Here is a 16960-nt window from a genome sequence, read left to right as displayed (position 1 = left end):
TTGATAATAAACATATACTATATTAAATCTTACGTTTGTAAGCCGATGGAATGTACCATTTAATTTATGATTTAAATCCCGTCATTTTCTCCAAAAACGGGGATCTCAATCCTCATAAGCTTCCTATATTGAATATGCCACCTGGGGCTCTATATATGATTTTCACTAACATAAAACTTCCAATGCGATCACATTCCATCAGCATCCATCACATTAGCCCTATCAGATAAATTACTTGATAGTCACTGCCCACAACCCACTTCACAATCCTCGTCCGTTCGATTTGGATATGGGTCCTAAACTCCAAACACTCACACGTACAACTTACCATATTATCATTTGATTTGTCGTAAAATAAAGATTCAACGAGAAGATGCCACTGGACTCCACGGCCGACTCCGTTCTCTCCGGTCCAGTAAGATATTATCAGCATTTCTGATATTTATTTTGTAAAATTTCAAAAATTTTTATGCTAAGCTTCCGGTTCGAGGCAGTAACTTAACCTTGAGCAGAAGAAAACGTTTATTCTTTAGTTTTTGTTTACCTTCCTAATTTTTTTCTATAAACCCGTCGAGAGAGAGAGAGAGAGAGAGAGCGAGCCTTTTCTCGCATTCCAAACAAACAAAAAGAAAAAAGAGAAAACATGGCTTTGCAGCTATCGACCTGCTTTTTCAGCCATGGCTTTATCGGTTTGAATAACAATAATAACGAAAATAATGTTAATAGTTATAATAAGAATGTAAATCTAAGGTTATTGTTCTTGCCTTCTCGTCGCTTACTTCCAGCTTCTTGTAAGATGCAGCAACGTAATCTCAGGTACTTTTCTTGTATCCATAGCGGTTTTAAAAGATCGATTCTGGCTCTCCTTTGTTGTTTAATCTGTTTTTAAGGCTCTGTTCATTTTGCTTTTGAGAAATTTTTTATTGAATTGAACTTCATTTGGCCCTAATTTAGCGAAACCTCGACATTCTTTGGTAGGCTTTGATTTTGCAATGCAAATTAATGGCGGATTAGTAACAAATTTGGGCTGGTAAATGAGCTTGAGTAATAATGACCGTGGTAATTTGATACTTATTGTAAAATTGTGAATATTTACGTCATATAAATTATATTCTCAGCAACTAGAAGACGCGTTGGGATCTTTTATGTATTCCTATTGACATATGATCGATTTATTTGATGTTGCTACTGATATTCATGCAGTTCACATCATAAAAGACAACAAGGAAAGAAACCTCCTTCTGTGCGGATTCCAACAAGTGCAAAGTTGCAGCCAAATAGCGAGGAGGAATCTGACCCTGAAAATTCTGTCCTAAATAGTGTAGATATGGAGCATATTGGAAATCATGAAACTACTTGTAAAGATGATGCTGACACTAGGGTAGATGTGAAGCATATTGATGAAGAGAATTTGGGCACTCTATCTGTCTCTGCCATTGATACTAACAGAGATATGGAGCATACCGATGAACAGATTATGGACAGCCTCACACTGCCTGCTGTAACAAAAGCTTTGGTATTTTCATTTACCAATAAGCCTGCATTAAATCTGGATGCAGATTGTGTTGGCGGGTGATGCTTATTGTTTTATCTGTATAGATATTTTGATTTGATTTGTTTTATCTTTGTGAACTTTTATAGAATGGTGGCAAAGTGGGAAAAATAATTGAACACATTTACCATTGCTTTATTTTTTGTGTTCCAGCAATTATCATAATTTTAAGTTATCAGTGGTGCTGCATAAATTCCAGAAATTCAATGCATTATATGGAATAATTATATCTTTATTGAAGTTTGTTAATTAAGATTTTTATAAGCTATTTTAATATCAAAATTGCCATTCTGGAATTTTTTTGGCTGTTAAGATGCATTATTTACTGTTACTCTTCAAGCAGTGATCTGAATACTTTATTGATGTATTATCTGGTTGAGTATCCTGGAGCTTTGATGAAAGTGATTTCATTTTAGGTTAGAGTTATGGACATATCAAGTCTTGGGAGAAACAATTATTTATTTATGGAACTGTTAGCTATACATGGTCATATACTTCCTGTCCTGCTTTCTTTTTTCTTAATAGGAACTATGTAAATTGAAGGTTAAAATTCAAAATATTTATAAGCCATTTTCTCTTATGCAGGCCATAAACAGAGATGGTGGAGAGCAGCTCTCAGGTGTTCAACTAGAGGACCTGATAGGCATGATAAAAAATGCAGAGAGAAGTAGGATATCTTGCTGTTAAGAAACTCTTGAATTTATTTTTATGTAATACTCATTTTGGTAGGAACCTTTGTGTGATTTTCATTAAGATCGTCATATACATTTGTGTCTAAATATGTAGATATCCTTCTTCTCAATCAAGCTCGGGTTCATGCATTAGAAGATCTTCATAAGATTCTCAGTGAGAAGGAGACATTGCAAGGAGAAATTAACATTTTGGAAATGAGACTGACAGAAGCTGATGCACAGATTAAAGTTGCTTGCCAAGAAAAGATACATGTGGAGCTCCTAGAAGATCAGTTAGAGAAGTTACGAAATGAGCTGATTCACAGGGGAGGTTCTGGGAAAAGTGAGCTTGAATTGTCTCAGAATCAAAACAAAATTTCAAATGAGGAAGTACTTTTAGCACGTGATGGTCGTGTTCATTCTCTTAGCAAGGAGGTTGATTCATTGAAGACAGAGAATCTAGCCCTAAAAAATGATATCCAAGCACTTAAGTCTATGCTTAGCAATGTCAAGAACACCGATGAACGCATGATAACACTGGAAAATGAACGCTCTTTTTTACAGTCCTCTCTAAAGGAGTTGGAGTCTAAACTGTCGGTTTCTCAGGAAGACTCTTCAAATATTTCTACCCTAAAGGTTGAATGCAAGGACCTATGGGCAAAGGTAGAAAATTTGCAACTCTTGCTGGATAAGGCAACTAAACAGGCTGATCAAGCCATTTTAGTGTTACAGCAAAACCAGGATCTTCGAAAGAAGGTTGATAAATTGGAAGAATCTCTTGAAGAGGCTAATGTCTTTAAGGTGTCATCTGAGAAAATGCAACAATATAATGAACTCATGCAGCAAAAGATGAAACTACTAGAGGAGCGTCTTCAAAAGTCTGACCAAGAGATACATTCATATGTCCAATTATATCAAGAATCTGTAAAGGAATTTCAGGACACCCTAGACAGTTTGATAGAAGAAAGCAAGAAAAGGGCATCAAATGAACCAGTTGATGATATGCCTTGGGAATTTTGGAGCCGTTTATTGCTTACCATTGATGGTTGGGTGCTTGAGAAGAAAATATCAAACACTGATGCAAAGCTGTTGAGAGAATTGGTGTGGAAGAGGGATCAACACATTTGTGATGCATATTTGGCATGCAAAGAAAAGAATGAGAGTGAAGCTGTATCTACATTTCTCCGGCTGACATCATCACCAGCTAGGTACTTAGCTTTAACTAGTCAATTTTACTGCATTACTGCTGCTTTTTAACTTGTCCATTTTGTTGATCTTTAGCCCAGGGTTGTATGTTGTTCATATCGCTGCTGAGATGGCACCAGTTGCTAAGGTAAGACTTTAGCCCCTCTTTGTTATTCTCTTTGTTAATCTTTAATGAATATACATTATAAGAGGTCTTATCCTTTTTAGTCCTTTTTCAACATGGCACCCTTAACCCATCTACATCTCTGATGTTGTATTCTTATTGAATTGCTGACTTCTTATTTGATTGACTATGTCCCAAAAGAAAATCACAAATGTATTTGTTAGATTGTTAATTTCTTGCAAGGTGTTGTGCAGCCATTTGATATTTTTGTGGTTCCGATGCCTTGCATATTTTGCATTTTCTAAAATAAGAAGATATAAGTAAGAGGAGCATCTTAACAGTTAGCATTTTGCCTTTCTGTAATCTTGTTGGCCTTATTATACTTGCTTGCAGCTGTTCTTTTCCCCAACCTGTGTGTTTTTTCAATGTTCGCCAGTGCATTCTCCTTTGAATATACCTGCAGCTGTTATGATTGGTAATGCTTTACCAGTTACAACCTTGGTGGTTTCTTCTTTAATCATAATGGAAGACTCTGCATGGTTTTCACTAAAGATTACATGTTTATAAGTTAGTGTCATAGAAGTACAGAGTCTACTGTTCTTTCCTTTTGGAGTTCAAGTAGCATGCACTACAGTAATATCTAGGTTGATCTAAAGCTTTACTTATGGCTTGGATTTTTGTGGGAAAGAATGAAAACAAATGAGACCCTTTAAAACTCCAATAGAGTAGACATCTTCATTTTACTTGTTAATCTACTAAATTGTAATATGAAGTACAAGTTTACCACTTTCCCTACTAGAGAACAGTCCTCTTTAGCAGTTCTCTTGGATCTCCTTTGCCTATTGTTTACCTTGACTAAATAAGCTTAAAGTTTCCGTTTAATTCGCCACAGTTAGCTGAGAAATTCAACCACAACTATTTCAAACATCCCTAGTGTAGCTTTTGCCTTTTGCTCCATTACCAAGTAAACAAGTTCCTAGAAAGAAAGTCTTTGCTGGAATTGTGCATAAACACAATATATGGTTTCAGTCTGCTTGAAAGTAGTCGGTAGTGTATAATCATAAATGTCTCTGTACCTTTGCACTGCTGGAAGGTTGCTACTTGGGTATTATTTTTGTGGTCTTGTGTTTGGACGTGCATGGCTGGATAGCTGGCTGTTTTATGTGATCAGGAATGTCTCAATGGTGATTTCATTTTATTCCTGCATTCTCTTTTCTATTTTTGTTGCCAATCCACCCTATGGATCAGTAAATACTTATTAAAATCTATCTTTACATGGTAATGATATCACGTTCTTTGATAGATTCGGATTTTTATCTGTTTACGAAAATGATCTCCAGGTTTCTAATACTGAAAAATTAATATTCAATAATTAGTTTGTGATTTTTGTTTTTAGATTTTCTGCACATTGTTGCATATTGAAAAAGTACATGTTAGTTTGAAGGACTAATTGTTCTTTATTTATTGTTGCTATGTTTTTTTAATTCAATATTCTTCAATCAGGTTGGTGGTTTAGGAGATGTTGTGACTGGTCTTAGTAAAGCATTGCAGAAGAAAGGGCACCTTGTGGAGATTATTCTTCCAAAATATGATTGTATGCAATATAACCGTGTTCGTGACTTAAGGGTATGTTATCATATTGGAGATTTGAGAAGCACTAAGATCATAGGCCAATGTATGCTTATGATGATTTTAATTTTTTTGAACAGGCCTTAGATGTGACAGTAGAGTCATATTTTGATGGAAAACTATTCCAAAATAAAGTTTGGGTTGGTACTGTTGAAGGTGAGAATTTTTTCTTTCCCTTCCAGTTGCATGTTATCTATTAGCTTTGTAATCTGAATTCAGAATTTAATTCACAGGTCTGCCTGTTTACTTTATTGAGCCTCATCATCCCAACAAGTTCTTTTGGAGAGGACAATATTATGGAGAGCATGATGATTTCAAGCGTTTTTCATTTTTCAGTCGTGCAGCACTTGAATTGCTTCTTCAAGCTGGCAAGAAACCAGACATAATTCATTGCCATGATTGGCAGACAGCTTTTGTTGTATGACATTTTGACCTTATGTTTCTTTTGGCTCCTGATTCAATGTTCTGTTGCACTAAAGTGTTTCTTACGACTTTTTCAGGCACCACTCTACTGGGACTTGTATGCTCCAAAAGGTTTGAATTCAGCTCGAATATGTTTTACTTGCCATAATTTTGAGTACCAAGGGACTGCATCTGCTACAGAATTGGCATCATGTGGTCTGGATGTCCCCCAGCTAAATAGACCTGATAGAATGCAGGATAACTCAGCACATGATAGGGTCAATCCTGTTAAGGTGCACTAATCACTGGTTTGGCTATAACAAATATCATTCTTTTGGGAAAGTCAAGTTTTTTCCTATTCTTTTTCTAATTTTCCGTCTTTTCAGGGTGCAATTGTGTTCTCTAACATAGTGACAACAGTATCACCCACTTATGCACAAGAGGTCCGAACTGCTGAGGTATGAATGTTTTGTAGTTTTTCTTTGAACAACTTGGTCTGCATTTTTAATTTTAAGGTTACACTACAAAATTGTGCCCCTATTTTTTACAGGGAGGAAGAGGCCTTCATTCAACACTTAATTTTCACTCAAAAAAGTTTATGGGAATCTTAAATGGGATCGATACCGATGCATGGAATCCTACCACTGATATTTTTCTCAAAGTTCAGTACAGTGCTAACGAGCTCCAAGGGAAAGCAGAAAATAAAGCTGCCATGAGAAGGCATCTAGGGCTCTTATCTGCTGACGATCAACAGCCATTGGTAATTTTACTTCTAAGTTTTTATTTGCAATATTGTGATGCTAAATATTCTCTAGCACTCTGTTGTTTTAACCTTATTTTTCATGGAAAGCTAAGGTGTCTATTCTGGTTCATAGCAAATCATACTGTTAGTATATCTATGAAGATGATATACTAATAGAAACTTTGGATTTTAAGTTAATAACACAGGATATTCTTTTGTGTGAGATGCCCCTTCTTTTTTCTGATGTTTTACTGTTTTGTCAAGTTGATTTGTTGTATGCATTCATTTGCAGTAACTGAAATAAGATTCTAAGATTGTACTGTCAGACTTTCCACTGACAACTTTCAAAAAATTTAATCAATTTTTAGAATTAAACTTTTCTATATAATTGCCTTCATATCCTCATGTGATAAGAAGCCATCATTTAATCAAACTGAATATTGTAATATACCTCTTTCTATTAGGAGTGCTTGAGGTATATATCAACATACTGATATGTATTATATATTCTTTACGCAAGCTTTTGAGTGTACAATGCGAATACAAGGTCACCTTTGGTTTCAATAATGTTGCATCATGGGGGTGGTTATTATTTCTTGACTGAATATTGCCTAGTTTCTTACTAGTGGTCTTGTATTTATTATTGAATAGGTGGGCTGCATAACAAGATTGGTGCCACAGAAGGGCGTACATCTAATTAGGCATGCCATATATCGAACACTGGAGATGGGTGGTCAATTTGTACTTCTTGGTTCAAGTCCAGTTGCCCACATTCAGGTGAACCTCTACTGCTGTTTTGTCTATGCAAAAGCAAATGATGGGAAAGAAGATCTCATTAACAAAGTAGTGTTTTTTTCCTTCTGAAGCTTAATGCTGGCTTTTTATCTTTTTTCCTCTATTAAATTTGCTTTAGACAGTCTCCTTGGACGTTTTCTTGATAATTGATACCAGAACCATAAACCATCTGAGAAAGGTTTTTTTTATAACATATGATGATTGGGTAGTACTTCTGCTATCATTGACCAGTAAGGACAGGAAAATTCTTTCCGCTTCAGCTTTTAAATTCTTTCTGCATGTATTATATGCCCTTGAAGAAAAGGGCATATAATGCATGCAGCTGTTTCAGCATTATGTTGAACCTGGATAGGTTCAATGACTTGATTTGTTGTAGTCCATGGGACTTATTTCGGTGCATTATAGTATGTGGTTATATAAATATACAGAACCTGAGGTGTATCTTTTATCAGTTACTGAACCTGCATAATCAGCATCTGTATATGCTTCTAGAGCTAACCCCAAATTTCTTTTGAATAAGATACCTCTCCCAGGATTGGCCTTCAAATAGTGCAATATACGGTAGACAGCCTGTAGGTGCACTTCTTTAGGACTATGCATAAATTGACTTACCACACTCACAGCATATGCTATATCAGGTCTAGTATGTGAGAGATAAATGAGTCTTCCCACTAATCTTTGGTACATCTCTCTATTTACAGCAGCATCTTCATTAGCTTCTCCAATTTTATGATTAGGATCTATAGGGGTATTTGCAGGTTTACATGCAAGCTTCCCAGTTTCCTTCAGAAGATCCATCACATATTTCTGTTGTGAGATAAAAATACCATGCCGTGAGTAAGCTACTTCAATTCCTAGGAAGTACTTCAATCTCCCTAGCTCTTTTATCTCAAATTCTCTAGCCAAACACTGTTTTATAGATTCTCTCTCTTTTTCATCATCTCCAGTTACAATTATATCATCAACATACACTAATAGAACTGTGACTCTCCCTGAATCAAAGTGCTTGATAAACAATGTGTGATCTCCTTGACTCTGTTTATATCCCATTGCTAGCATCACTTTAGCAAATCTCCCGAACCAAGCTCTAGGAGATTGTTTAAGGCCATATAAAGCCTTTTTTAGCCTGCATACTTTGTTTGCTTCTAGATGACCTCCAAATCCCGATGGAACCTTCATATATATTTCTTCTTCCAAATCACCACGTAAAAAAGCATTCTTTATATCAAATTGTTGAAGCTGCCAATTGTAATTTGCAGCCAATGATAACAAAATCCTAACTGTATTCATCTTGGCAACTGGAGCAAAGGTTTCCTGGTAATCCACTCCATAGGTTTGAGTGTAGCCCTTAGCCACTAACCTAGCTTTATACCTTTCAACAGTACCATCTGCCTTGTATTTTACAGTGAAAATCATTTACACCCCACTGGATTTTTTCCTTTAGGCAACTCTATCAGTTCCCATGTCTGATTTTTCTCTAAGGCCTCCATTTCTATTTTCATGGCTTGCCTCCATTTCTCATCGGATAATGCCTCGGATAATGTAGTTGGAACAGAAATAGTGTTTAGGCTCACAAGAAAATTTTTGTGGGATGGTGAGAATTTTTCAAATGACACAAAATTAGATATTGGGTATTGTGGAAACTGAATGTATATTGAAAAACTGCTTACATGAATTATACAAGAATCTTAGGTTTATATACAACTAACTAGGGGTTAAACTAGGAAACTAAATCTTCCTTAATTCTAGGGATACAAATACTTAATTCTAGAGATACAAATATAAATATACAGATCACAAGATTACAACCAGCTGTAAATAAGTGTTTTCCCACACTCCCCCTCAAGCTGGTGAATAGGTGTTTTCCATTCCCAGCTTGGAAATAATTCCTTGAAATGTTGCACTGCTGAGACCTTTAGTCAACACATTTGCAAGTTGACCCTTGGTTGATACATAAGGTGTACAAATCAACCCACTGTCTAGTTTCTCCTTTATGAAATGCCGGTCTACTTCAATGTGTTTTGTTCTGTCATGTTGTACAGGATTGTGAGCAATGCTTATTGCAGACTTGTTATCACAGTAGAGTCTCATTGGTCCATCCCACTTGATCTTCAAGTCTTCTAAGATAATCTTTAACCATAGTAGTTCACAAATCCCTTGAGCCATTGCTCTGAACTCTGCTTCAGCACTTGATCTTGCCACCACATTCTGTTTTTTACTCCTCCAAGTCACAAGATTACCACCTAAGAAAGTACAATAGCCTGAGGTGGATCTTCTATCAGTTACTGAACCTGCATAATCAGCATCTGTATATGCTTCTAGAACTAACCCCGAATTTCTTTTGAATAAGATACCTCTCCCAGGATTGGCCTTCAAATAGTGCAATATACGGTAGACAGCCTGTAGGTGCACTTCTTTAGGACTATGCATAAATTGACTTACCACACTCACAGCATATGCTATATCAGGTCTAGTATGTGAGAGATAAATGAGTCTTCCAACTAATCTTTGGTACATCTCTCTATTTACAGCAGCATCTTCATTAGCTTCTCCAATTTTATGATTAGGATCCATAGGGGTATTTGCAGGTTTACATGCAAGCTTCCCAGTTTCCTTCAAAAGATCCATCACATATTTCTGTTGTGAGATAAAAATACCATGCCGTGAGTGAGCTACTTCAATTCCTAGGAAGTACTTCAATCTCCCTAGCTCTTTTATCTCAAATTCTCTAGCCAAACACTGTTTTAAAGATTCTCTCTCTTTTTCATCATCTCCAGTTACAATTCTATCATCAATATACACTAATAGAACTATGACTCTCCCTGAATCAGAGTGCTTGATAAACAATGTGTGATCTCCTTGACTCTGTTTATATCCCATTACTAGCATCGCTTTGGCAAATCTCCCGAACCAAGCTCTAGGAGACTGTTTAAGGCCATATAAAGCCTTTTTTAGCCTGCATACTTTGTTTGCTTCTAGATGACCTTCAAATCCCGGTGGAACCTTCATATATATTTCTTCTTCCAAATCACCATGTAGAAAAGCATTCTTTACATCAAATTGTTGAAGCTGCCAATTGTAATTTGCAGCCAATGATAACAAAATTCTAACTGTATTCATCTTGGCAACTGGAGCAAAGGTTTCCTGGTAATCCACTCCATAAGTTTGAGTGTAGCCCTTAGCCACTAACCTGGCTTTATACCTTTCAACAGTACCATCTGCCTTGTATTTTACGGTGAAAACCCATTTACACCCCACTGAATTTTTTCCTTTAGGCAACTCTACCAGTTCCCATGTCTGATTTTTCTCTAAGGCCTCCATTTCTATTTTCATGGCTTGCCTCCATTTCTCATTGGATAATGCCTTGGATAATGTAGTTGGAACAGAAATGGTGTTTAGGCTCACAAGAAAATTTTTGTGGGATGGTGAGAATTTTTCAAATGACACAAAATTAGATATTGGGTATAGTGGATGCTTGGTACATTCTCTGGTTCCTTTCCTAATGGCAATAGGCAAATCATAATCACTGGTTATAGTTTTAGGAGATTCATGCTCATTTTGAGAAACAGAGTCAAAAACTGTAGTTACCTCATTTCCAGAGTTAGGATCAGGCTCTTGGACTGGCACTGGTTCAGGATCTGGAACTTTCCTTCTTGAGTACACCTGTAATTCCTTCATAGAATCAAGAATAATATTATCCTTTGTCACATCTTCTGTATTTGGAATGGGTTCAGACTCAAATTCAGTGTTTGACTTGGGCTCAGCAGAAACAGGTTTCGACTCAGAAGAATTAATGGGTGTAAATGTTGAAGAAGGGGGAAAATCAAGCAAAAAGAAGTCTTTATCCTTATCTTCCATGAATGAAGTCTCCCCCTGAAGATAAGGTTGAGTAAAAAATGGTTTATTTTCTTCAAAAGTGACATCTGCAGACACATAGAATTTTTTGGTAGGAGGATGATAGCACTTATATCCTTTTTGAGTTGAAGAATACCCCACAAAAATACACTTAATCGCTCTTGGATCCAACTTTCCCCTGTTATGACTGTGAACATGAACAAATGATGTACAACCAAATATCCTAGGTGTGAGATTGTTTGTGGTATTGAGGTTGGGATAAAATTGTGAGAGTAGTTCCATAGGAGTTTTAAATCCCAAAACTCTTGAAGGTAACCTATTTATAATGTATGTGGCAGTGAGAACAGCTTCCCCCCAATAAGATTTAGGTACATTTGCTTGAAAAAGAAAGGCTCGGGTTGTGGCTAGTAAATGACTGTTTTTCCTCTCTGCCACTCCATTCTGCTGTGGAGTATTAACACAAGATGACTCATGGATAATCCCCTCTTTTTGAAAATAGGTGGATAGACTATGGTTGAAGTAGTCTCTTGCATTATCAGACCTAAATCTCTTGATTCTCACTCCAAATTGATTTTGGATCATGTTTTGGAAGCTTAAAAACACACTATTCACATCTGATTTGGATTTAAGTAAAAAAACCCAAGAAACCCTAGTACAATCATCTATGAATGAAACAAACCATCTCGCACCAGAAATATTAGGAATTGTAGAGGGACCCCAAATGTCACTATGAATCAAGTAAAAGGGAGTAGAACTTCTTTTGTTACTGATTGGAAAAGACACACGTCTATGTTTTGCAAATTCACAAATATCACAATGAAAATCTTCAACATTTAATCCTTTGAACAAAGAAGGAAACATGTTTCTCAAGGTTCCAAAAGAAGGATGTCCAAGACGAAAATGATAAAGCCAAATTTTGTCTTTATTGGAAGATTTTTCAGAAAGAAATGACAAAGGTAAACTATTTTTGATACTACTTGTGCTATTTGATGTCTCAAGATAGTATAGTCCATCCTTCTCCTTAGCAAGTCCAATCATCTTCCCCGAACTCTGGTCCTGAAATTCACAATAAGAGAGATAAAAAGTTACTTTGCAATTCATATCTCTGGTAAGTTTTTGTATAGATATCAGATTAATAGATAATCCAGGAACATGAAGAACATTTTTTAGAACAAACGAGGGATTAACTTGAACATCTCTTAATCCTGCCACTGTGGTAAGTGAACCATCAGCAACAACAATTTTCTTATTACTAGGACACAGGTTATATGTACTAAATTTTTGTGAAGAATGTGTCATGTGGTCTGTGGCTCCTGAGTCAATGACCCAAGAACTCGTAATAGGCTTAGCCGAGACATTTAATCCATGAGAACCAGAAGCTTTACCTGAACTAGAAACTTTACCCAAAGAACATACCATAGTAGGCTTTTCAAGGATTTTCAATAAGTTTCTCAGCTTTTCAATCTCTTCCCTGTTGAACTCTCCTTGTTTCTGAGACATCTGTAGTACTCTAGTGATTTTTCCAGTTAACATTTTCTCAAATTGAGGTGTAGTGATATCTTTCTTTGAAAGGGTTCGGCAATGAAGGCCTAAACAGGATTCGGCAATGAAGGCCTAAAAAAGTCAGCAATGAAGGCTGAAAATTTTGCTTCCCAAGAAGAGCCTAAAGCTCTGATACCATGTGGAAACTGAATGTATATTGAAAAACTGCTTACATGAATTATACAAGAATCTTAGGTTTATATACAACTAACTAGGGGTTAAACTAGGAAACTAAATCTTCCTTAATTCTAGGGATACAAATACTTAATTCTAGAGATACAAATATAAATATACAGATTACAAGATTACAACCAGCTGTAAATAAGTGTTTTCCCACAGGTATAGTAGATGCTTGGTACATTCTCTGGTTCCTTTCCTAATGGCAATAGGCAAATCATAATCACTAGTTATAGTTTTAGGAGATTCATGCTCATTTTGAGCAACAGAGTCAAAAACTGTAGTTACCTCATTTTCAGAGTTAGGATCAGGTTCTTGGACTAGCACAGGTTCAGGATCTGGAACTTTTCTTTTTGAGTACACCTGTAATTCCTTCATAGAATCAAGAACAATATTATCCTTTGTCACATCTTTCGTATTTGGAATGGGTTCAGGCTCAAATTCAGTGTTTGACTTGGGCTCAGTAGAAACAGGTTTCCACTCAGAAGAATTAATGGGTGTAAATGTTAAAGAAGGGGGCAAATCAAGCAAAAAGAAGTCTTTATCCTTATCTTCCATGAATGAAGTCTTCCCCTGAAGATAAGATTGAGTAAAAAATGATTTATTTTCTTCAAAAGTGACATCTGCAGGCACATAAAATTTTTTGGTATGAGGATGATAGCACTTATATCCTTTTTGAGTTGAAGAATACCCCACAAAAATACATTTAATCGCTCTTGGATCCAACTTTCCCTTGTTATGACTGTGAACATGAACAAATGATGTACAACCAAATATCCTAGGTGTGAGATTGTTTGTGGTATTGAGGTTGGGATAAAATTGTGAGAGTAGTTCCATGGGAGTTTTAAATCCCAAAACTCTTGAAGGTAACCTATTTATAATGTGTGTGGCAGTGAGAACAGCTTCCCCTCAATAAGATTTAGGTACATTTGCTTGAAAAAGAAAGGCTCGGGTTGTGGCTAGTAAATGGCTGTTTTTCCTCTCTGCCATTCCATTCTGCTGTGGAGTATTAATACAAGATGACTCATGAATAATCCTCTCTTTTTGGAAATAGGTGGATAGACTCTGGTTGAAGTAGTCTCTTGCATTATCAGACCTAAATCTCTTGATTCTTACTCTAAATTGATTTTCGATCATGTTTTGGAAGCTTAAAAACACACCATTCACATTTGATTTGGATTTAAGTAAAAAAATCCAAGAGACCCTAGTACAATCATCTATGAATGAAACAAATCATCTCGCATCAGAAATATTAGGAATTATAGAGGGACCCCAAATGTCACTATGAATCAAGTAAAAGGGAGTAGAACTTCTTTTGTTACTAATTGGAAAAGACACACGTCTATGTTTTGCAAATTCGCAAATATCACAATGAAAATCTTCAACATTTAATTCTTTGAACAAAGAAGGAAACCTGTTTCTCAAGGTTCCAAAAGAAGGATGTCCAAGACGAAAATGATAAAGCCAGATTTTGTCTTTATTGAAAAAATTTTCAGAAAGAAATGACAAAGGTAAACTATTTTTGATACTACTTGTGTTATTTGATGTATCAAGATAGTATAGCTCATCCTTCTCCTTAGCAAGTCCAATCATCTTCCCCGAACTTTGATCCTGAAATTCACAATAAGAGAGATAAAAAGTTACTTTGCAATTCATATCTCTAGTAAGTTTTTGTATAGATATCAGATTAGTAGACAATCCAGGAACATGAAGAACATTTTTTAGAACAAATGAGGGATTAACTTGAACATCTCCTAATCCTGCCACTGTGGTAAGTGAACCATCAGCAACAACAATTTTCTTATTACTAGGACACAGGTTATATGTACTAAACTTTTGTGAGGAATGTGTCATGTGGTCTATGGCTCTTGAGTCAATGAGCCAAGAACTCGTAATAGGGTTAGCCGAGACATTTAATCCATGAGAACCGAAAACTTTACCTAAACTAAAAACTTTACCCAAAGAACATACCATAGTAGGCTTTTCAAGGATTTTCAATAAGTTTCTCAGCTTTTCAATCTCTTCCCTGTTGAACTCTCTTTGTTTTTGAGACATCTGTAGTACTCTAGTGATTTTCCCAGTTAACATTTCCTCAAATTGGGTGATAGTGATATCTTTCTTTGAAAGGGTTTGGCAATGAAGGCCTAAATAGGATTCGGCAATGAAGGCCTAAAAAAGTCAGCAATGAAGGCTGAAAACTTTTCTTCCCAAGAAGAGCCTAAAGCTCTGATACCATGTGGAAGCTGAATGTATATTGAAAAACTGCTTATCTTGAATTATACAAGAATCTTAGGTTTATATACAACTAACTAAGGGTTAAACTAGGAAACTAAATCTTTCTTAATTCTAGGGATACTAATACTTAATTCTAGATATACAAATATAAATATACAAATTACAAGATTACAACCAGCTGTAAATAAGTGTTTTCCTACAGTATGCATCAGAAACTACTGAAAAGCCTCTTCAATTATGAAACAACTGAAGCATTTGTCTGCATTTCTTTTTGTTGTGTTGGATTTCTTTTTTTTTTTTTTTTTATATCTGTGAGAAATATTGGAAACATGGTGCACAAAAACAAGTACATATTTACCTGCAGTCACATGCATATTACTTTTTATATAATTCCATACTTGCATGTAATATTACATTAAAATGGTAAAGCTGAGTAATGAGTTATAAACATGATTTGAGAAGATATGTTTCATGGATTGAAACCTATTAGTCATATCGATACTACATGAGAGAAAGCAATAAGAAACAATAAAACTCCATTCGGGCTTCATTTCATGCATTACTATGGTCCATGTGTGGAGTTATTTTATTTTAAGTTAATCCTTTTACTGTTCCATACTTCTATTGGTTGACACTGATAGTAGAGAGAGATTCTTTCTTTATATATTCTTTTTAATTCTTTTGCAGAGGGAATTTGAGGGTATAGCGAACCAATTTCAAAATCATGAACACATCCGGCTAATACTAAAATATGACGAGTCTCTTTCTCATTACATTTACGCAGCATCTGACATGTTCATCATTCCATCTATTTTTGAGCCTTGTGGCCTTACACAGGTATGGATCAAACTTCAGCTTTAGCAATCTTATTGAATAGAAAAAACTAGATTGAAACACGTTCATTTGTGCCTGTTACTGTTAAAAGGCAAACCATGTGAATATCTGAGCCTCTGTTTAAGTTTCCCTTTTCTAGTTATAAGTGATTTCTTTTGCATCCAGATGATAGCAATGAGATATGGTTCTGTACCCATTGCAAGAAAAACCGGTGGTCTAAATGACAGGTGAACTGCTTTGCCTGAACTATGTATGCCAATGCCCTAATGTGACATTACTTTGACCTCAAAATTAAGCTTTATTCCTTGTTAATTTTCTTCTGTAGTGTGTTTGATGTTGATGATGACACAATACCTCACCAATTTCGAAATGGATTTACATTTACAACTCCTGATGAGCAGGTAATTATTGAATTATTGAAATATAATTAACCAGCATTCCAAGTTCATTTTCTTGTTATTATTCTAGCATCTGTGTTTTCTCTCTAAAGCTAAGTAGAAATAATAAAAAGAATGTGCATCACCCTCTCCTCTTTCCTGTCTGGGATCACCCTTAGATATCATTAATTCAGCTCTATCATACTTTACTCTTGGATGATGTGAAAAAGTGACAGGGAGTAAACGGTGCCTTTGAGCGTGCATTTAATCTCTACAAGAACAACCAGAAGAGTTGGCAACAACTTGTTCGAAATGACATGAATATAGATTTCAGCTGGGATTCTTCAGCATCACAATATGAGGAACTTTATGCAAAATCTGTTGCCAGAGCCAGGGCAGCAGCAATTCACACTTAAGCTTCAGCTCAAAAGTTTCTTCATTCGAGCAAGTCCAGATTTATTGAAGTGGGTTACGAGTTATTTTGTCCATATATCCACGGTTTAAAGATTACATGCTTATAGTTGAAGATTTAAGTAAGGTTAAAGCTGCATTGGTGAATTCAGTACTCATTGCACCTTTCTCTCCCAATTTTTCCTAGTTACATTTATTCTCACCGCTCATATTGTTGATTAAGCTTTACGTATATTTGGTCTTTTTTCCTCCACTCTCCTTGGACTTTGTTGTACAAATTCTTTCAAAGAGCAGAGGCAATTTATATGCAAAACTCTTTATATCTTACATGTTTATATGTAATTGATCAGTTGTAACATTTTGTCTCATTCTCAAATACTACAAATTACAGATGGCCGAGAAGTGTATACGGGAATTTAACCCCCCACC

At 35.7% G+C, this 16960-nt stretch overlaps 1 protein-coding gene across 9 annotated transcripts; it reads left to right on the top strand.

Annotated features, from left to right (window-relative positions):
• Positions 1–89: 89 nt before the first annotated feature.
• On the top strand, positions 90–16858 carry SS4 (starch synthase 4). 9 transcript variants are annotated; one of them, XM_089755292.1, is made up of 16 exons: positions 90–415; positions 1204–1516; positions 2138–2219; positions 2339–3431; positions 3505–3556; positions 5036–5158; positions 5242–5317; positions 5395–5579; positions 5662–5856; positions 5950–6021; positions 6114–6323; positions 6957–7082; positions 15597–15746; positions 15909–15970; positions 16069–16144; positions 16351–16858. In XM_089755292.1, the coding sequence occupies exons 2-16, from the start codon at positions 1328–1330 to the stop codon at positions 16351–16353; spliced, it is 2694 nt and encodes an 897-aa protein (XP_089611418.1). In that variant the 5' UTR covers positions 90–415; positions 1204–1327; the 3' UTR covers positions 16354–16858. The 9 variants fall into 9 exon arrangements, with proteins under 9 accessions (XP_089611418.1, XP_022715605.1, XP_089611417.1 ...); XM_022859870.2 differs by having other exon boundaries at positions 6957–7148; positions 16357–16858; XM_089755291.1 differs by having other exon boundaries at positions 105–415; positions 16357–16858.
• Positions 16859–16960: the final 102 nt, after the last annotated feature.

The sequence above is a fragment of the Durio zibethinus genome, chromosome 26, assembly GCF_047325235.1.
Source record: "Durio zibethinus cultivar Kanyao isolate XHJ-2024 chromosome 26, ASM4732523v1, whole genome shotgun sequence".
Lineage (NCBI taxonomy): Eukaryota > Viridiplantae > Streptophyta > Magnoliopsida > Malvales > Malvaceae > Durio > Durio zibethinus.
Note: the sequence above shows the minus strand (reverse complement) of the source record. Positions and strands in the feature narration are given on the sequence as shown.

Excerpts from the sequence above, each read along its gene's own strand:
- SS4 (XM_022859867.2), top strand. The coding sequence starts at position 644 with ATGGCTTTGCAGCTATCGACCTGCTTTTTCAGCCATGGCTTTATCGGT. Across the intron at positions 5,857-5,949 it reads ATAGGGTCAATCCTGTTAAG|GGTGCAATTGTGTTCTCTAA; the intron begins GTGCACTAATCA and ends CCGTCTTTTCAG. Across the intron at positions 6,324-6,956 it reads CTGACGATCAACAGCCATTG|GTGGGCTGCATAACAAGATT; the intron begins GTAATTTTACTT and ends ATTATTGAATAG.